The sequence below is a fragment of the Hylobates moloch genome, unplaced genomic scaffold (genome assembly GCF_009828535.3).
Source record: "Hylobates moloch isolate HMO894 unplaced genomic scaffold, HMol_V3 SCAFFOLD_6, whole genome shotgun sequence".
Lineage (NCBI taxonomy): Eukaryota > Metazoa > Chordata > Mammalia > Primates > Hylobatidae > Hylobates > Hylobates moloch.
The window spans coordinates 156,531,535-156,554,909 of NW_026652281.1; the positions used below are offsets into that span (position 1 = coordinate 156,531,535).

Sequence of the window (23,375 nt, forward strand, 5' to 3'; positions counted from 1 at the left end):
CCCCAGGAGGGCTCTTCGTGGCTGCTTTTCTCCATGGTTCTATCTGGTAAATTGGCTGGCTTATGGTTTAGCTTGTTGCTCTGTTGAAGCTACTAGTTACCAACATGATCTCTATCGTTTTTAGACAGTCCAGCTCTGTCGCCCAGGCTGGAGTGTAGCGGCACAATCTCGGCTCACTGCAACCTCCGTCTCCTGGGTTGAAACGATTCTCCTGCCTCAGCCTCCCAAGTAGCTGGGATTACAGGCGTGTGCCACCACACCAGGCTAATTTTTTATATTTTTGGTAAAGACGGGGTTTCAGGCTGGGCACGGTGGCTCACGCCTGTAATCCCAGCACTTTGGGAGGCCAAGGCGGACGACGGATCACGAGGTCAGGAGATTGAGACCATCCTGGCTAACACGGTGAAACCCCGTCTCTACTGAAAATACAAAAAATTAGCCGGGCGTGGTGGTAGGCGCCTGTAGTCCCAGCTACTCAGACGCTGAGGCAGGAGAATGGCATGAACCTGGGAGGCAGAGTTTGCAGTGAGCCGAGATTGCGCCACTGCACTCCAGCCGGGGCGACAGAGCGAGACTCCGTCTCAAAAAAAAAAAAAAAAAAAGACGGGGTTTCACCATGTTGGCCAGGCTGGCCTCGAACTTCTGAGCTCGGGTGATCTGCCTGCCTCAGCCTCTTAAAGTGCTAGGATTACAGGCGCGGCCTCCGCACCTAGCCTCTCTACTGTTTTTTGAGTGCCCTTAGCCTTGAACTTACCTACACTGTGTTCAAAGGCCATTCCTTTGGGGAGCGCTCAGAAGCTGTCTGTCCTGTGCCTTGCCTCTCCTCTCCTGGGCAAAATTTCTCAGTCACTGCTTCATTGTGGGTGGTAGGGACAATGGCCCACTTTCTCAGAGTGACACCGTTGCTTGATGAGTGGATTGGGTAGGGACTGCAGCCTCTGATCTTCCTGGCTTGCCTCTCCCAGCACGGAATTTCCACCCTGAGCGAGCTGGAGCCAGCCTGACTCAGTGTTCTCAGACTGAAGCCCCTAGGGCAGAGTCTCCACTCTGCAATGGAGGGGCTGAGTGGAGGAGGGGGCCCTGACCTCGCAGCTGCACTCGCTCCGGATTTAGCTTCTAACACAGAGCTGGGCGGTGCGGGGCGAGATGCTGGCAGCCCGCCCCTCCCGTGGAGATAGGGTAGCCTTGCCCGGGAGCTGGGGGACAGAGAGCTTTGTGTTGTTGGCTGCACCCACCTGGCACAGAGCTTTTGTCACTCTGAGCTGAGAGTGAGGATGGAGGAAGTGGTGACAGTTCAAATGTCATAGTGCTCACTGTTCTTACTGAGCTTCGGTAGATTTTTCTTGAATCAATTTTTCTTCATTTGGTCTATTCTTTTAAGACAATTTCCGGGCCGGGTGTGGTGGCTCACGCCTGTAATCCCAGCATTTGGGAGGCGGAGGCAGGCAGATCATGAGGTCAGCAGTTCGAGACCAGCCTGGCCAACATGGTGAAACCCCGTCTCTATTAAAAATACAAAAAAAAAATATAGCCAGGCGTGGCGGCGGGCGCCTGTAATCCCAGCTACTTAGGAGGCTGAGGCAGGAGAATTGCTTGAACCCAGGAGGCGGAGGTTGCAGTGAGCCGAAATTGCGCCACCGCACTCCAGCCTGGGCCACAGAGTGAGACTCCGTCTCAAAAAAAAAGAAAAAAAGACAATTTCCGGAGACTTAAAAATATCCTTTTTACCCCTTGCACTCGTTCTGCTGGGAAGGGGGTCCATAGGGCTCCCTCGGCTCCTCTCCTCTGCTGCCCTTTGAGATTCCTGCTCCTGATGGTTGGCAAATCTCCTTCATCCTCACTGCCCTGAGGAGCTCCCCGGCTCTCCCTCCCTGAGCCTGGGCCCCAGGGCGTTTCCTCCTCTGGTAGCTGCATGTGTCCGGGATGCTATTATTTTGGAGGAACATCACATTTGAGAGAGACCCACCTTTTGCTGTCTGTGTACTCTCCTTCCCGTTTTCCTGCTCATTTCTTTGGGTGCAGAGCTTTCTTGCTGGGCTATAGACCCTCTCAGATTTGGGAGCTCTACCCTACCCCCTACAGTGATTTACTGTACTTTTTGGTTGTAAAATGTTTTTCTGGGGGGACGGGAGACAGGGTCTCATTCTATCACTCAGGCTGGAGGGCAGTGGCTCAATTATAGCTCACCACAGCCTTGAACTCCTGGGCTCAAGCTATCCCCCTCCCTCAGCCTCCCAAGTAGCTGGGACTACAGGTGTGCGCCACTACACCTGGCTAATTTTTAAATTTTTTGTAGAGACAAGGTCTCACTATGTTGCCCAGGCTGGTCTTGAACGCCTGGCCTCAAGTTATCCTCCTGCCTCCCAAAGTGCTGGAACTACAGGCATGAGCCACCATGCCCAACTTAAAATCAATTAAAAAAAATCAAAGTAGTACTTAAAAGTACTTCATAGTGTTAAGAGGGTTTTAACAGCAGCTACCATTCCCACTCCCCCTTCCTTTCATGTTTTCTGTTCCGCAGAGGCACCCTGTGGTAAGGATCAGGACGGTCACGCCTGCCAGCTCTGTCACCATTTGGGCTTCTCCTGGAGCTCTGTCCTCCCACGGGCCGTCATCTGCTGGGTGCTGATAAGAGGCTGTCTCCCAGGACTTCCTGTTCTCTCCCTGCTTTGGGTCCTGTGACTGCTGACCCACATCATCTTTCTTGGTTTATTTCCTCATTTTGGTGGCATATATCTTGCTGCAGGAACGTAATCCTGATGCTGAGTGTTGGCAAGGATTTGTGGGGCCACTGAACCATGCTGGTGGGCTGGTACGTCCATCATGGGGTGAGGGTGCCTTTCCACGTCAGTACATGAAGCATCCTTATTACAGCTGCAGAGTATTCAATGGGGAGGCACACAGGGATGTATTTTCCTGGCTTCCTATTTATGGACATGGGTTGTTTCCAATCTTTTGCTGTCAAACACTGCTGTGATGAATAGCCGTATGCAGACTTCATTTGAAGGTGTGTAAGGGTGAAGGGAAGATCACTTGCTAGAGGTGACATTGCCATGTCACGGCATCCACATATTTGTAATTTTTTTTTTTTTTTTTTTGAGACGAAGTCTTGCTCTCGTTGCCCAGGCTGGAATACAGTGGCGCGATCTCGGCTCACTGCAACCTCTGCCCCCAGGGTTCAAGTGATTCTCCTGCCTCAGCCTCCCAAATAGCTGGGATTACAGGTATGTGCCACCATACCCGGCTAATTTTTTGTATTTTTAGTAGAGATGGGGTTTCACCATGTTAGCCGGGATGGTCTCGATCTCCTGACCTTGTGATCCACCCATCTCAGCCTCCCAAAGTGCTGGGATTACAGGTATGAGCCACTGCACCCGGCCACCATAAGCATCTTTTTACACATTCGAGCTAGGTACGTTTCCTCTTCTGTGAACCATTTCTTACCCATTTTTCCATTGGATGGTTGGTCTTTCCATCTGCTTTGGAATCATCTTCAGGCAGACTTTCATCCCCAACATTTCACTGAAATTCCTTCTTTTGAGGTCACTATTGATGTCCACATTGCCCAACCCCCAGGCCAGCTCCTGGTTCTTATTGGACGTTCTCAGCAGCATGTGACGCAGTTGGGTGGCTGCTGCTTCTCGAGTCTTTCTTTAACAGCTTCTGCCTCTTCTGTGGTTTCCTTCTTAACTTCCAGAAACTCTTTCTCAATGCCCTTGATGGATTTTCCTTATTTCTTCAACCTGTAAACATTTGAATTTCCAGGGCTCAGTTACCTTCTCTCTGAGTGTTGCCCACAGACCCTTTATCCAGGTCTTCAGCAGCCTCCTGGCCGGTTTCCTGTGAAGGGTCTCGATGTGTAAGATCAAACCATCAACTATAAAGACGTGTTCTAGATGAAGAGGTTGTCTGCGGGAGTGCTAACGGCTCCTGATTTAAACCATACTGTGCTCTAAATTGCTGTGTTTCATTTATGTTTCTTTTCTTTCTGTTTTTTTGAGACAGGGTCTTACTCTGCTACACAGGCTGGAATGCAGTGATGCAATTAGCTCACTGCAGCCTTGACCTCCCGGGCTCAAGCGATCCTCCCACCTCAGCTTCCCGAGTGGCTGGGAGCACAGGTATGTACTATTACCACCATGCCTGGCTAATTTTTAAATTTTTTGTAGAGATGGGGTCTCACTATGTTGCCCAGGTTGGTCTCGAACATCTGGGCTCAAGTGATTCACCCACCTCAGCCTCCCAAAGTGCTGGGATTATAGGCGTGAGCTACCATGCCTGGCCTTCATTTATATTTCAATCCAGAAGAAGGGTAAATCGTTATTTAAATACTGGGTTTCTTGTCTTCCTTCCTTCCTGTCTTCCTTCCCTCCCTCCCTTCCTGTTTTCCTTCCTTCCTTCCCTCCCTCCCTTCCCTCCCTCCCTCCCTTCCCTCCCTCCTTTCCTTCCCTCTGTTCCTTCCTTCCTGTCTTCTTTCCTTCCCTCCCTCCCTTCTTTTTTTTTTTTTTTTTTTTTTTTTTAAACAGCATCTTGCTCTCTCTCCAGGCTGGAGTGCAGTGGCACAACCTTGGCTCACTGCAACCTCTGCCTCCCAGGTTCCAGTGATTCTCCCACTTCTGCCTTCTGAGTAGCTGTGATTACAGGCACGCGCCACCACACCCAGCTAATTTTTTGTATTTTTTAGTAGAGACGAGTTTTCACCATGTTGGCCATGCTGGTCTTGAACTCCTGACCTCAAGTGATCCACCCGCCTTGCCCTCCCAAAGTGCTGGGATTACAGGTGTGAGCCACCGGGCCCAGTGGATGCACTTGTCTTACTGTCCCACCAGCCCCTCGCTGTCAGCCCATCCTGCATAGGGCCAGGAGCACACACCCACCTCCCACTGGGGCTGCAAGAAAGGGTTCGGGCTCCTGCTGTTTGGGGGCCTTCGACTGGGCTCTGCAGGAGCTGGGCTGGGCTGAGGGGCGAATCCGCGTGCTGGCACAGGAGCAGGTGCTGGGCTGGGCTGAGGGGCGAATCCGCGTGCTGGCACAGGAGCAGGTGCTGGGCTGGGCTGAGGGGCGAATCCGCTGGCACAGGAGCAGGACTATGGAGGTCATTTGTGACGTCTCCACTGTGCAAATAATGTGCTGATCTCAGGTTTTTTCGCTGAGTTTAGGTTGTAAAAGTGGAAGTGTTGGGTCAAAAGCTATGAGAGATCTTTTTAAAACTGACCATGTTACTGCCACCCCAGAACTCTTCCCTGGCTCCCCTAGAGCCTTTGGGGTAAACTTCAAGCTCCTTGGTCTGTCCTGTGGGTTCTTTACCGTTGGCCTCTGCCCCAACACGTGGGATTTCCGCCTCCTCCTTTGCTGAACTGCTGTCAGCTTTGCCCACTGGGTAAAGGTCTGTTGGTCTGTAGTGGGGGTAGCTTATGCCTTAGATCCCTTCATTCCACTTAAACTTCCCGTCTCTCCGGTCCTACCTGGAGGCCCAGGGTGGGATGCTGAAGATGCTGAAGAAGACGGTGTCAGGCACCCAGCCCAGCTGAGGCACATCCCAAGTGGGGCTCTTGACTGTGATCCCAGCTGCTCACCTCCTTGACCCATGGGTGGGTGAGTCAGTGGTTGGGAGCTAGAAACTGGGGAGGGCATTGCTCGGAGGGTGTTGTGGGTACACGGGGCACTTCCAAGGGGTGAGGGGGTTGCCCCTCCTGGAGAACCACTCAGGATCCCTGCAGGGTTGGGAGATGCAGAGGCTTGAGGTCTGTTGCCTGCCTGAGGGCTGTGAAGGACGAGGGGCCATGTCAGCGTTTGTTTATCTGTCCCTGAGTTGTTAGGGAAGGGACTGTGGCAGTCCCTGGGGCAGCCCTACTCACACCTCTGAGGTTATCTGGGGTTCTGCCCTGGGGGCTGCATGGACTTTGCGGAGGCCTGGATGGGGCTGGGTTCCCAGGCTAAGTTGCTGACCACAATGGAAATGCCTGCTGTGGTCTAATGCTGGTGACCCCCTAAATTTCCATGTTGAAACGGAATCCCCAGCATGAGGGTATTAAGAGGTGGGGTCTTTTGGGGAGTGGGTAAGTCCTGGGGGAGCTGCCCTTGTGAATGGGCTTAGTGCCCTCAGAAGAGGGGCTGGAGGCAGCTGCATACCCCTTCCATGTGAGGGCATGCAGGTGGCACCACCTGTGAGGGGCCAGACACTGAATCAGCCAGTGCCTTGATCTTGGACTTCCCAGCCCCCAGAACTGTGAGCAGTTCATTCCCATTGTTTATAAATTACCAGCCTCTGGTATTCTGTTACAGCAGCCAGAACCAAGACACCATTTCCCAAGGAACTGCTTGGGGTGGGGGGCAGTCCCCAGTGATGCAGTGATGGGGGGCAAGGGTGTCAGAGAACCCATGGGTCCCCCATGTGAGAATGAATCAATTTGGAACCCCAGCCAGGCCCAAGGCCTCTGAGGCAAGCCCCAGCCAGGGAACAATCTTCCAGTCTGCAGGCTCCACCCCACCCCAGCTCCCTCCCTGCAGTTCGACTGAGTGGTGTTAGGGGTTCGCATCACCTGGTGCCACACTGAACTCACAGGCATTAGCCCTGGGCACCACTTGCGCTGCTGACATCTGCCCTGCAGGCACAGGCCCTGCCCTTTGGAGCCCCTGGGGGCCGTCCCATCTGGCTGGCCATGATACTGGAGCCGGGACTACAAGAGGACAAAGACGCCTCTGCAGGGAAGGGTCATGAGCCAAGGAGCAGACTGTGTGGCTGTGAGCAAGGCCTCCCTGGGCCCCGAGGCTGCACCTGGAGAAGGCACACGGTGTCTGGGTGGGTCCTCTGAGGGAGCTCATGCCCTCTGGCCGCACCAGGGCCTGGCACCTAGCAGCTGCTCGGAGGGGTGCAGAGCCAGGCTGAAGGCCCCGCGGAGGATCCTGAGGCACAAAGGTGCTCAGCCTGAGCCCCCAGCTCTGCCTTCTTCACGGGGCTGGCTGTGCGCTGCCTCCTTCCCTCCTGCCCCAGAGCCTCCCCTGCTGGGGTGAGCCTCAGGGCCCCCAGCTTCACCTGGCCATCCTCCTGATACCCATCCTGGGCTGGGCCACTGGGGGGCTGCTGCCAGGAATGGCTTCTGGGAGATGGGCCCTGCACCTGAGGCTGCAGCTCTGACTGGATTGACAAAGCAGGGAACAGCACGTCAGGCAGTGGGAACAGCATACTGGTGCGGCCAGGAGGCAGGGACGGTCCCCACTGACCTCTGGAGGGGGCTTTACTCATGTTGCCCAAGGAGTGCCAGGGACTGAGGGTGTCAGGTGGGGATGAGGGTGAGAAGGTGGCTCTAACCAGCTCCTGGAACCCCCCAAACTCCTGGGGTTTGGCCCCCCGGGCTCTGCCCAGGCCCTGCGGGAGCCCTGCCCCCACCTCTCCACACTACCCGCCCTCCCTGGGGTCTCAGATGGAAGAGGTGGGCTGGGGTGGTGCAGGGCAGATTCTGCAGGCCCCGTGCCTCTGCTGGGCCCTTCTGGGGCCTTGCAGTGGTCCTGGCTCACCAGGTGGAATCCCTGAGTTGGCTGAGGCACCGGCTGCTGGTGGCCCTGTCTCTGCCTGTTCCCCAGATAGGACCCAAGTCCAGACAGCCAAGTCTGATACTGAGTAGGACTCCACCGCTGAGGGGCCTGACGTGGCCTAGAGCCGGCCAGGGTGGGTCAGTGCACCCCAGTGCTCCCTCCCCAACCCATCCGCCACCCAGCAGGCCCTGACCAGGAAAGGGGGTGCAAATTGCACTCCCTGACTTCCTGGCTAGATGACCTTGTCACGTGTCAGGTGGGGTCTCGGCTGCTCCCCGGCCCACTGCTTGCTGGCTGTTTGTGAGGGGCTGGAAACAGACAGGGCGGGGCTGTGGGAGGGGCCTGCTGGTGGGCCAAGGGGGTTTTGTTGGCTTCCGCACGCCCTGCTCTGGACAGGGGGCACCAGGCACAGGCAAGGCTGTGCGCATCCCTCACCAAAGGTTAACCGAGCATCCACCACGCACCAGGCTCTGTGAGCACGACACGGGGTCTCTGGATGGGAAACGGTTACCCGGTCCCATGCCTGAACTGTGGCTACAACAGTCCCTGGGCTGAGTTGAAAACCTGCCAGGCATCCTGGCCAAAGGTCATCTCAGGCTGGCGGGTCAGCGACATGGGGTGGACGTGGATAGGCAGGGTGTACGGGTGTGTTTATAGTGACTAGAGTTTACAAGGGGGCTGGGTGGCAGGACTGCTGTGTACACACTGTAACTCCATGTGTCCAGTTTGTCCTGCTGATGCGTTCCACAGCTGTCACCAGAAAGCTATCTCCTGGGGCCAGCAGCATCCAGGAAGGGGGTACCTGGGGCTGCAGAGACAAGCTCGTCGGCAGGGCAGGGTGAGAGACCATGGGCGGAATGGCAGTGGCTGCCAGTGGGCTCGGGGCTGGCGCAGGCATCTCACGTCGCACCGTGATGCCTGCTGTGGCTCCAGCAGTTCCCAAGCCACCTGGTGACAGACTGTGGGTGGTGGCCAAAGTGGCACACGTCACCAAGCAAGGTCTCGAGCTTGCAGTGGCCCCACCCTCTGGGGCAGTGCTGTGCCCTTGCCGAGGATGGACAGGCTGACCAGGCCCCATGGTCCTGAAGGCAGGATGTCCCCAAGGCATGTGCCGCCCGCACGTCTGGAGGCCCTGGGTCCTGCCAGGGCCGAAGTCCCACAAAAGGTCTCCTGTGCCCGTATGGCCACTGTGGGGGGCAGCAGGCCACAGGGTCGGCGTTCGCAAAGTAGCGAGGCGCTCCCCCACCTCTGCCCGCTGGGCCACTGAGGCAGGGCTGTGGACGGCTTCTGCGGGCTCCATCTCTTCCTCGAGCCTCAGCTCAGCGCTTTCATGTCTTCCCCAGAATAGAAGATCTGCAGATTTAAGCGTGTTGGGAGCGGTGAGAGCCTGGAGCTCCCCACCCCAGTTAGACTACTCTCCAGCACAGTCACTTTCTCAGTGCGCTGAGGAGAGCCGGCTTCTTGCCCCAGAGGGGTGTTCTGCAAATCCCCGTGTCTCAGCCCTGGAGGTCCATTGCCACGGATCATTTCCGACCGCCACTCGGATGTGTTAACACACCGAGCAAGAAGGAGGTGGGGTGTGTGTCCCACTGTCTGGCATAAAAATATAGACTGGGAGTCCCTGTCCCTGGGACATGCATCTTGACTGCCCACAGAGGCAGCCACCAGCCATGGGGGAGTCACAGGCTCAGCCTCCTCTCTTCATCCCTATGACCGTGGCTTGATCCCCACTGTGGGCTGCTCAGGCTCCCAGGAGGCTGGTGACCCGGGTAACTCTGAAGCCCCTCGGCCCTGCCCTAGTCCCAAGCAGCCCCCAGGTCCCATCTCGGCGTGAAGACTCACCTTAGAGCTTTCCATCTCTCTTTTTCTGTTTGGTTCTCTGGGCTCTCACTTTCATAAGAAGCCAAATAAAGACCTAGACAGAAAATGAAGTGAAATTTCACAATTATGGTTGATGATAATAACCTGTTCTACACCCAGATGATAATAACCTGTTCTACACCTGGTATATTTCCGTGGGTCTCTTTCTGGGTTCTCTATTCTGTCCCATTGATCCATGTGTCCATCCCTCCCCTAATACTGTGCTGTCTTAATGACTGTAGCTCTATAATATTTGCGTGAGGGCTTTTGCTTTTGTGTGAAACTCACTTCAAATGATGTGTAAATACATGAGTCTTCATTTCTCTAGAATAACTAACTGCCCAAGAATGCAATGGCTGGGTCATATCATAGTGGCATATTTGGAAGAAGAAACTCTTTAGCCCTATATTCTGAGAATTATCTCTTCCTTTTCCCTGCTAAAAGTTGTATAGGTTTACATTTTACATTTTAGTCTGTGATCCATGCTGAGCTAATTATTTGTATACGGTGTGAGGCTTGGGCTGGGGTTCATGTTTTGGTCTGTGGAAGTCCGGATGCTCCGGCACTGTTTGTTGGAGGGCTGGCTTTCCTCCATTGAGTTTTTTTTGTTTTGTTTTGTTTTTGTCAAAAATCACCTGGTATATTTGTGTGGGTCTCTTTCTGGGTTCTCTATTCTGTCCCATTGATCCATGCGTCCATCCCTCCCCTAATACTGTGCTGTCTTAATGACTGTAGCTCTATCATATCAGCCTTAACATCAAGCAGACTCGTTCCTCCCATGAATCCTTTTCAAGATTGTTTTAGCAATTCTAGTTCCTTTGACTTCCCATACAAATTTTAGGAGAATCTCGTCTCTATCTTACAAAGAGTGTTGCTGAGATTTGGGTAGGAATTGCATTAAACCTGTACTTAAATTCTGGGAGGAGAATTAATACCTTTGCTATGCAGTCTTTGCGTTCGTGAACATCCTATGTCTCCACTTATCTACATCTTCCTTGATTTCTTTCATCAGCATTAACTTTTTTTTTTTTTTTTTTTTTTTTTTTTTGAGACAGAGTCTCGCTCTGTCGCCCAGGCTGGAGAGCAGTGGTGCAATCTCGGCTCACTGCAAGCTCCGCCTCCCAGGTTCACACCATTCTCCTGCCTCAGCCTCCCGAATAGCTGGGACTACAGGCACCCGCCACCACGCCCGGCTAATTTTTTGTATTTTTAGTAGAGACGGGGTTTCACCATGTTAGTCAGGATGGTCTCGGTCTCCTGACCTTGTGATCCACCCGCCTCGGCCTCCCAGAGTGCTGGGATTACAGGCATGAGCCACCGCATCTGGCCCATCAGCGTTAACTTTTAGCACACATGTCCTGTGCATGTTCTGTTAGATTTCCACCTACATATTTCATGTGAGTGACTATAAATGGTGTTATAATTGTAGTTTCAGCGTGCACATGTTTATTGCTCATACGTAGAAACACGGCTGATTTTTGCATGTGTGTCTTGTATCCTGCAACCTTGCTGAACTCCCTTATTAGTTCTAGGGGTTTTTTGTAGATTCCTTGGGATTTTTTTCCCTCATCATCTGCAAATAGGGACAGTGTTAATTTTTCTTTCTGATTTGTGTGTTATTTCCTGTTCTTGCCTTATTGCACCAACTAGATCTTCCATTACTATGATGACTGAGAGTGGGGAAGAGTGAACATCTTTCCTTGTTACTGGTCTTAGGAGGAAAGCATTAAATCTTCCACTGTTAAATATAATGTTTGCAGAAGTGTTTCTGTAGATGCAACTTGTCATGCTGATAAATTCCCTTCTATTACTAGTTTCTGAGAGTTTTTACCATAAATGCATGTAGAAATTTGTCAAATGCCTTTTCTGCATTGATTAATATAATCATGTGTCTTTTCTTCTTTAGCTGTTTAGTATAGTGAATTACACTGATTGAATTTCAAATATTGAACAGCTTTGCATCCTTGGAATGAACCCACTTGGTCATGATGTATAATTATTTTTACACATTGCTGAACTCTATTTGCTTATTTTGTTAAGGATTCTTGTGTCTATATTCATGAGGGATATTGGCCTATATTTTCTTTTTTTGGACTGTCTTTGGTTTTAGTATCAGGGTAATACTGGTGCCAGGGTTTGAATGTTTGTGCCCTGAAAAATTCATGTTGAAACATAATCCCTAATGCAACAGTGTTAACTAACAGGTGGGGTCTGTAGGAGGCGATTAGGCCATGAGGTTCTACCCTTGTGGATGGGATTAGTGCCCTTATAAAAGGGCTGGAGGGAGCCAGTCTGGCCCCTTTTTGCCCATCTGCCATATGAGGACACAGCATTTGCCCCTTCTGCCATGTGAAGACACAGCAAGAAGGCTCCACCTTGGAAGCAGAGAGCAGCCCTCACCAGACATAGCATCTGCCTTGATCTTGGATTTCCAGCCTCTGAAACTGTAGAATATATATATATATATATTTAACTCAGTGGTAAGTAAATGTCTGTTGTTTGTGAATTACCCAGTCGAAGGTATTTTGTTATGGCAGCTCAAACTGACTAAGACAACTGGCGTCATAAAATGAATCAGGAGGCTCCCTCCTCTGCCACTTTCTGGAAGAGATTGTGGAGAATTGGTGTTAATTCTTTAAGCATTTGGTAGAAGTCTCCAGTGTAACCATTTGAGCCTGTAGACTTCATTTTTGGGAGTTTTAAAATTATAAATTCAATTTATTTAATAGTTACAAGGCTATTCAAATTATCTATTTTATGTCAAGTTGTAGTAATTGGTGTTTTTTAAGGAATTAGTCCATTTCATTTAAATTGTTAAATTCATGTGTGTGGCGTTGTTTGTTGTATTCCCTTATTATCTTTTCAATGTCTGTAGTCGTTAGTGATACCCTGTTTTAGTCCTGGTACAGCAGTCCCCTATTATCTGTGGGGGATACATTCTAAGGCCCCTGGTGGCTGCCTGAAACTGCAGATAGTACAGACTCCTATATATACTTGCCTTGGATCCCTTTTCAATCTTAACTAAGCACTCATCAGGCACTTTTGCAGTTTGAGATGCAATGGCAAAACTAGCAAGAATTTATTTTTCTTTCTTCAGAATTTCATGGATAAGTTTGTTCTTACTGTAGATCTTAGTAATCTCAGCATACAATTTTTTCCCTTAATTTGAGAACTTTCACCTCATCATTTAACGGAAGCACTTTACAGCTTCTCTTTGCCATATCTGAATTGCCTGCATCACTACTCAGGTACTTTGCCAGGCGCGGTGGCTCACGCCTGTAATCCCAGCACTTTGGGAGGCTGAGGCTGGTGGATCACTTGAGGTCAGGAGTTCGAGACCAGCCTGGTCAACATGGTGAAACCCCGTCTCTACTAAAAATACAAAAATTAGCTGGGCATGGTGGCTCACGCCTGTAATCCCAGTTACTTGGGTGGCTGAGGGAGGAGAATCGCTTGAACCCAGGAGGCAGAGGCTGCAGTGAGCCGAGATTGCACCACTGCATTCCAGCCTGAGTGACAGAGCAAGACTCTGTCTCAAAAAAAAAAAAGGAAATAAGGGTTACCTGAACACAAGCACAGTGACACTGACAGTTGATCTGATAACTGAGATGGCTACTAAGTGACTAACGGGCAGCATAAATACAGCACAAATGCTGGCCAAAGGGATGAATCATGTCCCAGGAGGAACACAGTGGGATGATGTGTGTTTCATCACGCTACTCAGAATGGTGCACAATTCAAAACTTATGAATTGCTTATTTCCGGAATTTTCCATTTAGTGTGTTCAGACCATGGTTGACCGAGGGTAACTACAGACAAGGGGGGACTACTGTATTAGTAATTTGTGTCTTTTCCTTTTCTTTGTCAAGAGGTTCTTTGCTAGATGGCGACAATTTTATTGTTCTTTTCAAAGAACCAGCCCTTGATTAACTTTGTTTTTCTGCTTACGGGTTCATTGATTTCTGCTCTTATTTCCTTCTTTCTGCTGGCTTTGAGTTTATTTTGCTCCTCTTTTTCTAGATTCTTGATGTAGGAACTTAGATTATTGATTTGAAACTTTCCCTTTTTTCTAATGTATGCATTTGCTGCTATAAAATTTCCTCTCAGTCCTGCTTTAGCTGTCCTACAAATTTGATTGTATTTTCAGTCAGTTCAATTTTTTTTTTAATTTCTCATGAGCCTCTTTGACCCATGGATTATTTACAAGTGTGTCATTTAATTTCTAAATGTTTGAAGAGTTTCTGTTGTCTGATGCTACTGATTATAATTTAATCCCACTGTGGTTGAAGAACACAGTGTGTTATGATTTCAATTACTTTAAATTTGTTTCAGCTTGTTTTAAGGCTCAGGATATGGTATATCTTGGTCTATATTCTGGGGGCAATTTTTAAAAATGTGTGTTCTACTGCACTTGTATGGAGTGTTCTGTAAATGTTGATTAGATCCTGTTGTTTGATGATATTGAGTTCTTTTTCTTTGCCGATTTTCTGTCTAGTTGTTCTATCAATTGTTCAGAGAAGGGTGTTGACATCTTCAATTGTAATTGTAGATTAGTTATTTCGCCTTTCAGTTTGATCAGCTTTTGCTTAATGAATTTTGCAGCTCTAATGTTTGGTGGATACATAGTTAGGATTGCTATATCTTGGGGGACTGACCCTATTATTAATATATAATGTCCTTCTTTGTTTCTGGTAATTTTCTTTCTTCTAAGGTGTACTTTATCTGAAATTAATATTGCTACTCTTGCTTTCCTCTAATTAATATTAGCATGCTATATCTTTTCTTCTTTTTTTACTTATCAAAATGTCTCTATCATTATATTGAAGTGAGTTTGTTGTAGATAGCATATAGTTGGATCATTTTAAAAAATTGACTTTGTCAATTTCTTTTACTTGGTGTATTTAGACCATTTACATTTAATGTAATTATTAATCTGTTAGGACTTAAGTCTGCCTTTTTGTATATATTTTTTTGTTTTCTTTTTGTTCTGTGTCTTGTTCTCTGTTTTATTTTTCTTGTCTTCCTGTGGTTTACCTGAACAGCTTTTAGAATTCTATTTTTATTTATCTATAGTTAATTCCTGAAGGATGTTTTCACTGTATATAGGATTCTGGCTTGACAGTTCTTTCTTTTGGCAGTTGAAAAATGTGCCACTGTCTTCTGGCCTCTTGGTTTCCAATGAGAAATTCAACATGATTCAAAGTGTTTTTCCCCTATGGGGAAAGTGTCATTTCTCTCTCAGTGCTTTTAATATTAAAAAAAAATATTTATTTTTTAATTATTTTTTTTCTTTGAGATAGAGTCTTGCTCTGTCACCCAGGCTGGAGTGCAGTGGCACGATCTTGGCTCACTGCAATCTTTGCCTTCCAGGTTAAAGCAATTCTTGTGCCTCAGCCACCCAAGTAGCTGGGATTATAGGCATGTGCCACCACAGCTGGCTAAATTTTGTATTTGTAGTAGAGACGAGGTTTCGCCATGTTGGTCAGGCTGGTTGGTCAGGCTGGTCTCGAATTCCTGGCCTCAACCAATCCACCTGCCTCGGCCTCCCAAAGTGCTGAGATTACAGGTGTGAGCCACTGCGCTTGGCCTCAAGATTTGTTTCTTTTTCTTCCGTTTTCAGAAGTTTGACTACAATGGGCCTTGGTAGGGGTTTCTTTAGTTTTTCCTTTTGGGGATCATTCAGCTTCTTGAATCTGTAGGTTTATGTTTTTTCCAACTCTGGGAACTTTCTAGCCATTATTTCTTTGAGTACTTTTTCAGCCCTGCCCTCTTTTTCCTCTCCTCCACAGACTGTGATGACATGAGTGTGGGATCTTTGGTTATAATCCCACAGGTCCCTGAAAATATGTTTCAGTCTATTTTCTTTCTTTCTTTTTTTTTTTTTTTTTTTGAGACAGAGTCTCACTCCTCGCCCAGGCTGGAGTGCAGTGGCGTGATCTCGGCTCACTGTAACCTCCACCTCCTGGGTTCAAGTGATTCTCCTCCCTCAGCCTCCCGAGTAGCTGGGACTACAGGTGCCCGACACCATGCCTGGCTAATTTTTTGTATTTTTAGTAGAGATGGGGTTTCACCGTGTTAGCCAGGATGGTCTCGATCTCCTGACCGCATGATCTGCCCACCTTGGCCTCCCAAAGTGCTGGGATTACAGGCGTGAGCCAACGCGCCCGGCCGTTTCAGTCTATTTTCTCCCTGTTGTTCAGATTGTACAATTTGTATTGTTCTATCTTCCAGTTCATAGATTTTTTCCTCTGCCTTCTTTATTCTGCTGTTAAGCCCATTCACTCAGTTTTCCATTTCAGTTATTGTATTTTTCAGTTCTAAAACTCCCATTGGCTCTTCCTTATATCTTCCATTTCTTTGCTGAGACTTTCTATATTTTCATTTGCTTCAAGGAGATTCAAGGCTGACTAATTGCCAGGTGGGCCCTTCCAGGGAAGCCTGGAGCTGAAGTCAGGGCCAGGTTTTTGTCAGGGGCTGTAACTGACCCAGCTGGGGCTCAATACATCCTAGGTCTCTTACCTTACTTTCCTCCACTCTTTTGGGGTTGTGGGAGGGACAGAAGGAAGAGACAGTAAAAATGGAAGATGCCCCTCTCTAACGGGGCTCCAGGAGGGCAACGGTTTTGTCTGTGTTAACTGCCAGATTGTTGCCTGGCACACAGCAGTCTCTGAAGACATATGGTTGACTAAAGGAGTAAATAAAATGCCCCCCTCTTTTCTCCTTCTCTGCCCTGAGACTCCTCTATGCCTCTCCTCATGTGTCTTTGACTCATCTTTATGCCCAAGTCCCATGAAGAGGTCACTGGCTAATGACAACAATCATAATAATTAGGGTAGTAGGGCCGGGTGCGGTGGCTCACGCCTGTAATCCCAGCACTTTGGGAGGCTGAGGTGGGCAGATCATGAGGTCAGGAGATCGAGACCATCCTGGCTAACATGGTGAAACCCCGTCTCTACTAAAGATACAAAAAAAATTAGCCGGGTGTGGTGGCAGGCGCCTGTAGTCCCAGCTACTCGGGAGGCTGAGGCAGGAGAATGGCGTGAACCCGGGAGGCGGAGCTTGCAGCGAGCTAAGATTGAGCCACTGCACTCCAGCCTGGGAGACAGAGCGAGACTCTGCCTCAAAAAAAAAAAAATAATAATAATAATTAGGGTAGTAGGTTGAATAATGGTCCCAGAGGTATCCAGGTTCTAATCCCAGGACCTTTGAATGTTACCTTCTATGGCAAAAAGGAACCTTACAGACATGATTAAATGAAGGATCTGGAGATGCGGAGAATATCTTGGATTATATGTGGGGCCCTAAATGCAATCACAGGTGTCCTTATAAGAGGATGGCAAAGGGAGATTTGACTAAGGTGGAGAGAAGATGATGTGATGATGGAAGCAGAGATCGGAGTGATGCACTTTGAAGATGAAGGAAGGGGCCACAGCCAAGGAATACAGGTGGCCATTAGAAGTTGAAAAAGGCCAGGAAATAGATTCTCCTCTCAGGGCCTCCAGAAGAAACCAGCCCTGCTGACACCTTGATTTTAGCCCAGAGAAACTAATTTCAGCCCTCTGATCTCCGGAAGTGTATAAGGATAAATTTGTATTGTTTTGAGCCACCAAGTTTGTGGTGATTTCTGACAGCACCAAAAGGAAACTAACGCACTAGCGTGGATTGAGTGTAATTGTGTGGGCTTTGCCTAGGCAACTCCAGGCATTCTCACCGTGGCCCTGGGGAGCAGGTTCTCGCATCACCCCACTTTCCAGATACTGCAGGAGAGCCTTAGAGACGACGAGCCTGCTCATCGCACAGCTCGCTGGGGTGGGAGCAGCTCAGACAGGTTTATTCACCAGCTGCTGAGCTTCTTAGTGGCAATGGGGGGAGGTGGCTACAGATATGGGTGAAACCCCCTCCAAAAAGTTCCCAGCTTCAAAATATAAACAGTAAAATGGCAAAGTTGAAAGTATTCAAAAGCAAAATCATTAAAAGATCCTTCTCCCCTATTTTTTTTTTTTTTTTGCAGAAAGTGAAAATGCCCGCTGAGCCTAACTGTGGGTCCCTCTGTGACATGCTTGCTGTGATGAGGAGCCAGGTCTTCTGCATCCTGAGCAGGCCCTCTCAGGGTGATGTCGCTGGCCGCGGGGCCGTTCCACCCCAGCTCAAGCCCACAGGGCCACCTGCTTCTCTGCCACTTCTGCTTCCTGAAAGTGGGGCCCTGGGACCTGCCCCCTTAGCACGCTTGCAAGCAAACTTACATCTGACAAATGATCATATGGAAATGCTTATTTAGTGGAGAGGACAGAAATGAATGGCACTCTCAGCAAAGAGGCCTCACCTCGCGCCTGTGTGTTACACCTGCACACACGTACATGCCTACGCAGTCAGTGCCAGGCTTGGTACTCCCCATGTAAGCTCTGGGAGGGTGATTCTTTTTTTTTTTTTTTTTTTTTTTGAGACGGAGTCTCGCTCTGTCACCCAGGATGGAGTGCAGTGGCGCAATCTCAGCTTACTGCAACCTCTGCCTCCGGGGTTCAAGCGATTCTCCTGCCTCAGCCTCCTGAGTAGCTGGGATTACAGGCAGGCACCACAACGCCTGGCTAATTTTTGTATTTTTAGTAGAGACGGGGTTTCACCATGTTGGTTAGGTTGGTCTCGAACTCTTGACCTTCTGATCTGCGTGCCTCTGCCTCCCAAAGTGCTGGGATTATAGGCATGAGCCATTGTGCCTGGCCGAGGGTGATTCTTATCATCACCCCCACTTTGCTGAGGAAAGTGAGTCAGACAGGTAGATGGTTCTGATTTAGAATTCCGAAGGTGTCCAAACTGTGTCCGGGGAGGAGCCTGGCCCCGGGGGTCCTTGAGGTCCCAGCTTGGACCTCCTCAGGCCCATCCTGTGCTCCTGGAGTGGCAACGGGCCAGCCAGGGGGATGGAGCCCTCCTGGTTCCCTCCCGGAGCCAGCCCAGGTGGGCAGGGAGCATCCCTAACCTACTCAGAGCAGGGGTCCTGAATGGCGGCTGAGAGGCTACCCCAGGGTCCCGTGGCCCCGTAGGCGGGAGGGCTGCAGGGCTACCTTACCATCCTCACTGAAGATGGGGGCGGTGTACAGGTAGTGGGTGATGCTGGGGTCTTGCTCGAAGGGACACTCCACTTGTTTCCAGGTGATGAACTCCCCCACCTGCTTGGCCAGCTCCAGGAATTTCTGTCAGGGTCACAGAGACACAGAATGGGGGCACTCCAGTGCCTGGAGGTCCCCATGAGGGGGATGGGCTGGTCCTGGCAGAGACTCTCTCAACACCCAGTGACTTTTAGGGCTCTGAGGAGGAGCAGGGGGCAATAAATGAGGGCGAGAGCAGTCCCGGCCTGCAGCCTGTGTGCAGCAAGACTGGGCATGGTTTTATGTCATTGTATTTACTTTCTTGTTATCCTCTATGTATGGCAAGTGATACATGTTTGTTGATTTACATAATTATGCAAATATATTTAAATAAGTATATTTAGGGAAGACTTAAGTAATTCATTTAAGTATGATTTTATTTAAGTAAAATGTAAACACATGTATTTAATTTTTAAAAAGGACGCCAACTTTAAGAAGGGCTTTAAATAAAGAGCAGTGCGCAGTTGTGAATGGCAGGGACCCCTGCTCCACGACACCCCCTGATCTGCCCGGGAAGCCAGGTCCAGTCCCTTCTGCTTGCTCCCCAAAGCTGGGACCACACAAGCACCTTGCAGTCTTACCTGTCCCTGACCTCAGCTCTGAGGATCAATTCAGGAAGGGCTAAGGCAGGGGTTCCCATGCCTGGCTCTGGGCTGGTGTCACCTGTCGAGGAGGATCCCAGTTCCCTGGGCCCCTGCAGTGTCTTGCCTAAGCCCAATCTTGACCACATCGCCTCCAGCCTGGGCTAACCTAAGGGGTGAGGCAGCCTGGGACCCTCTAACCAGGCCTGTGGGCAGCATGTGATGGTCTGCTGGGGTGTCTGTGAGGAGGGCAGCTCCAGGCCCAAGGGTGTGGCCATGTGTTGTGGTTCCCAGCTGCAGGGGACACTCACAGCCCATGGAGGGCCATGCTGCACCTCTACCTCCAACCCCTCTCTGGGCTACAGTTGAAGCCCCATCTTACACAGGGAGACTGAGGCTCAGACAGAGCAGTGACTGGTGACTGACCCAGGACTTACCCATCCTTGGAGTTGGAGACTGGGTGGGGCCACACACCCACTGTGTCACCCACTGCTAAGGCCAACGCTAGGGTGGGGCTGGCTCTCAGTGGGAGATGATCTCCCTCCTTCCTACAGACTGGGGGTTCAGCTGCTGCATGGCATGCTCTGTCTGACTCAGGGTCTGCCTAGCTCACCAGCTATGCCGAGACACGTGTACTGGGTGGGCCCTTTTGGAGGTCAGGATACGGAGCGGGTCAGCCTGGCCTTTCTTCTCAGGAGCGCAGGGACTCGGGTGCAGTGACTGAGGATGGACGGAGGGATCGAGGATGGACACAGGGATCGAGGATGGACAGAGGGACCGAGGATGGATGGAGGGATTGAGGATGGATGGAGGGATCCAGGATGGATGGATGGAGGATGGACGGAGGGACCGAGGAAGGACGGAGGGATCGAGGATGACGGAGGGACCAAGGATGGATGGATGGAGGATGGACGGAGGGACCAAGGATGGATGGATGGAGGATGGACGGAGGGACTGAGGATGGACAGAGGGATCGAGGATGGATGGAGGGATCGAGGATGGACATAGGGACCGAGGATGGATGGATGGAGGATGGACAGAGGGACCAAGGATGGACGGAGGGATCGAGGATGGATGGAGGGACCAAGGATGGATGGATGGAGGATGGACGGAGGGACCCACGATGGACGTAGGGACCGAGGATGGATGGATGGAGGATGGACGGAGGGACCGAGGATGGACGGAGGGATCGAGGATGGATGGAGGGACCAAGGATGGATGGATGGAGGATGGATGGAGGGACCAAGGATGGATGGATGGAGGATGGATGGAGGGACCGAGGATGGACGGAGGGACCGAGGATGGATGGATGGAGGATGGACGGAGGGACCGAGGATGGACGGAGGGATCGAGGATGGACGGAGGGATCGAGGATGGACGGAGGGACCGAGGATGGATGGATGGAGGATGGATGGAGGGACCGAGGATGGACGGAGGGACGGAGGGACCGAGGATGGACGGAGGGACCAAGGATGGATGGATGGATGGACAGAGGGACCGAGGATGGACGGAGGGACCGAGGATGGATGGAGGGATCCAGGAGGGACGGAGGGACCGAGGATGGACGGAGGGATCGAGGATGGATGGAGGGACTGAGGATGGATGGAGGAACTGAGGATGGACGGAGTGACCGAGGATGGATGGTGTGACCGAGGATGGACGGAGGAACCGAGGATGGATGGAGGGACCGAGGAGGAGGGACTGAGGATGGACGGAGGGACCGAGGATGGACTGAGGGACCGAGGATGGATGGATGGAGGATGGACGGAGGGACCGAGGATGGATGGAGGGACCGAGGATGGATGGATGGAGTATGGACGGAGGGACTGAGGATGGATGGAGGGACCGAGGATGGATGGATGGAGTATGGACGGAGGGACCGAGGATGGACGGAGGGATCGAGGATGGACGGAGGGATCGAGGATGGACGGAGGGATCGAGGATGGACGGAGGGACCGAGGATGGACGGAGGGACCGAGGATGGATGGAGGGATGCAGGATGGATGCAGGATGGATGCAGGATGCCCAGCCTGCTGTGCTTTGGGAGGGCTGCCAGGTGGGCTCTCTCTGCCTGGGAGGTCCAGGGGGTTCCTGGAGGAGGAGACACTTGAGCTGACAGCAGTGAGTGTCTACAGAGGGAGCAGAATTCTTTCTTTTCTGTTCACTCTGGCCTCAGCCTGATAGCTTCCTCCTGCTCCTCAGGGCTCCGCCTTTGGGCTGGTCCTGACCCCCAGGGCACAGCCCCTGTCACAGCGCCTTGTCGGTTGTCACTGTGGGCCCACGGAGCTGCCTTTCTCGCCAGCCTGGTGCCCCTCAAGGGCTCAGATGGACCCTGCTTCACCTGTGCTGGCCATGAGGCGCAGCCTGGATGGACATGACCCTCAGCTTCAGCATCTCCACTGCAGCAGATGTCAGGGTGGGAGGACCCTGATAACCTTGACGAGGTCGGCTGTGAACTGCTCATTCTGCCCCAGGGTCCCCCATGAGGCTGGGTGTGCAAGGGCCAGTGGTCCTTCCCTGGGAACTTTTCCCGGCCTGTCTACCTCAGTGGCGGTCCGCACGGAGGTCCTACCTCAAAGTTGATGTGTCCGTTGGGAAGGCGGTTGGCACAGCCCTCATTCAGGAAGTAGATGTCTTTGATGAGCAGGCTGAAGAAAGGAATGACTATCTGGAAGAAAGAGGGGGCAGGTCGGCCCCAGCCGGCCCTCCACACAGCGGGCTCCAGGACGGGGGGCAGCGTTGCCAGCAGATAGCCGCCCCAGGGACCTCAGACCCGACCCCAGGGTGCAGAGGGCAGGGGAGACTTCCTGGGCTAGCCAGGGCCTCGGGGCTTCACGGGTTACAAGGCGAATTCCTGTGCACCATGGAGGGCAATAAGGACCACAAAGAAAGGAGCAGGCACGCCTCACCCTGCAGAGTGCCATGGTGCCACCGCCCGTCCTGGGGCTGGGTAAGAGATGCACAGTCACGATGACCCTTGAATATTCCTTCCACTGCCTTCTGGGAGGGGCTGGTAGGTCCCCACTACCCCCATCCCCATCCAAAGGTCCACAGGCTCGTGTGCACCGGGAGGTGCAGTCCCTGCTGAACACACTGGTAAAGACACATGGAACAGATGTGCATCAACTGTTCTGAAATTTGGTGGCCTCCTTTTTTTTTTTTTTTTTTTTTGAGATGGAGTCTCACTCTGTCGCCCAGGCTGGAGTGCAATGGCGTGATCTCAGCTCACTGCAAGCTCTGCCTCCCGGGTTCTAAGTGAATCTCCTGCTTCAGCCTCCCGAGTAGCTGGAATTACAGGCCCCTGATGCCACACCCAGCTAGTTTTTGTATTTTTAGTAGAGATGGGGTTTCACCATATTGGCCAACCTGGTCCCGAACTCCTGACCTTGTGATCTGCTCGCCTTGGCCTCCCAAGGTGGCTCCGTTTAAAAAAAAAAAAAAAAATTTAACCATTTGTCCCCCTATGTCTTTCTTGATGCTAAAGATCTGATCCTGATGCACTCACTGTTAGACCAAAAGCATTCTTGCTCCACTGCCCGAAGGAAAAGAAAGGCTCATGGACCCAGCCTGTGAGGTGCTGTGGGCTGCGTGCAGGCCCCCACCAGACTCTTCATCCCTGACCTCACTGTAGTGGGAGACACAGTTGTAGGAGTAACCTACAAAATGAGGAGGCCTCATGTGGCAAGTCTTTGCTAATCCCAACTTCCCACTGCCGGCTGGGTTTAGCCTCCATCTGTGCTCCCACAGAGCCCGCTACTTATGCCTTTATCAAGCCTGACTGCCTCACTGCTGAGCTATACACAGGATGACTTTCCATCTTTACATGGTCCTGTGAAGCAGGGCTCTTATGACCCCATTTATACATGAGGAAGCTGAGGCCCAGAGAGGTTAAATACCTTGCACAAGCTCACACAGCAGTGAGCAGCGGAAGCAGGGCTGAGTCCCAGGTGGCTCTGCCCTAGTGCCCCGTCCTGCCTTTTCCTCACTGTGCCGGGATCAGTGGTAGGGGGGGATTGTGGGGGTGGTCTGTGTCTGTGCCCTCCCTCAGTGGCACTGAGTCCCCAGTCCTAGTGTGGGTTCTGGACAGCTGAACTGTGTTGGAATAGGGAGACGTGCCAAGACAGGGAGGGGGTTTAAGGAGTGTGGGACTCTGCACACAGAGGAGGCTCCTCTGGGGCCTGGTCTGGGCTTCCTGGAGGCAGGGGCATTGAGCTGGTCCTCGAGAGGTGGCGCGTCCCATACGCAAGCACTTCTC

At 51.2% G+C, this 23,375-nt stretch overlaps 1 protein-coding gene and 1 long non-coding RNA gene across 5 annotated transcripts in view; one reads left to right on the forward strand and one right to left on the reverse strand.

Annotated features, from left to right (window-relative positions):
• The first annotated feature begins 1,661 nt into the window (after positions 1 to 1,661).
• LOC131383695 (uncharacterized) lies at positions 1,662 to 18,451 on the forward strand. Its single transcript, XR_009213922.1, has 3 exons — positions 1,662 to 3,224; positions 4,006 to 4,121; positions 17,408 to 18,451. It is a non-coding gene; the product is annotated as an uncharacterized LOC131383695 (long non-coding RNA).
• The window catches only part of RASGEF1C (RasGEF domain family member 1C), a 108,767-nt gene continuing 89,932 nt past the window's right edge, over positions 4,541 to 23,375 (reverse strand). For 2 of the 4 annotated variants that reach the window (XM_032158900.2, XM_058440231.1), the window contains exons 11-14: positions 21,693 to 21,788; positions 18,461 to 18,584; positions 9,379 to 9,451; positions 8,770 to 8,889 (exon numbers count right to left, since the gene is read on the reverse strand). In XM_032158900.2, the coding sequence (XP_032014791.1) occupies positions 8,865 to 8,889; positions 9,379 to 9,451; positions 18,461 to 18,584; positions 21,693 to 21,788 (318 nt within the window). In that variant the 3' untranslated portion in view covers positions 8,770 to 8,864. The other 2 variants (XM_032158901.2, XM_058440232.1) reach the window with 2 other exon arrangements.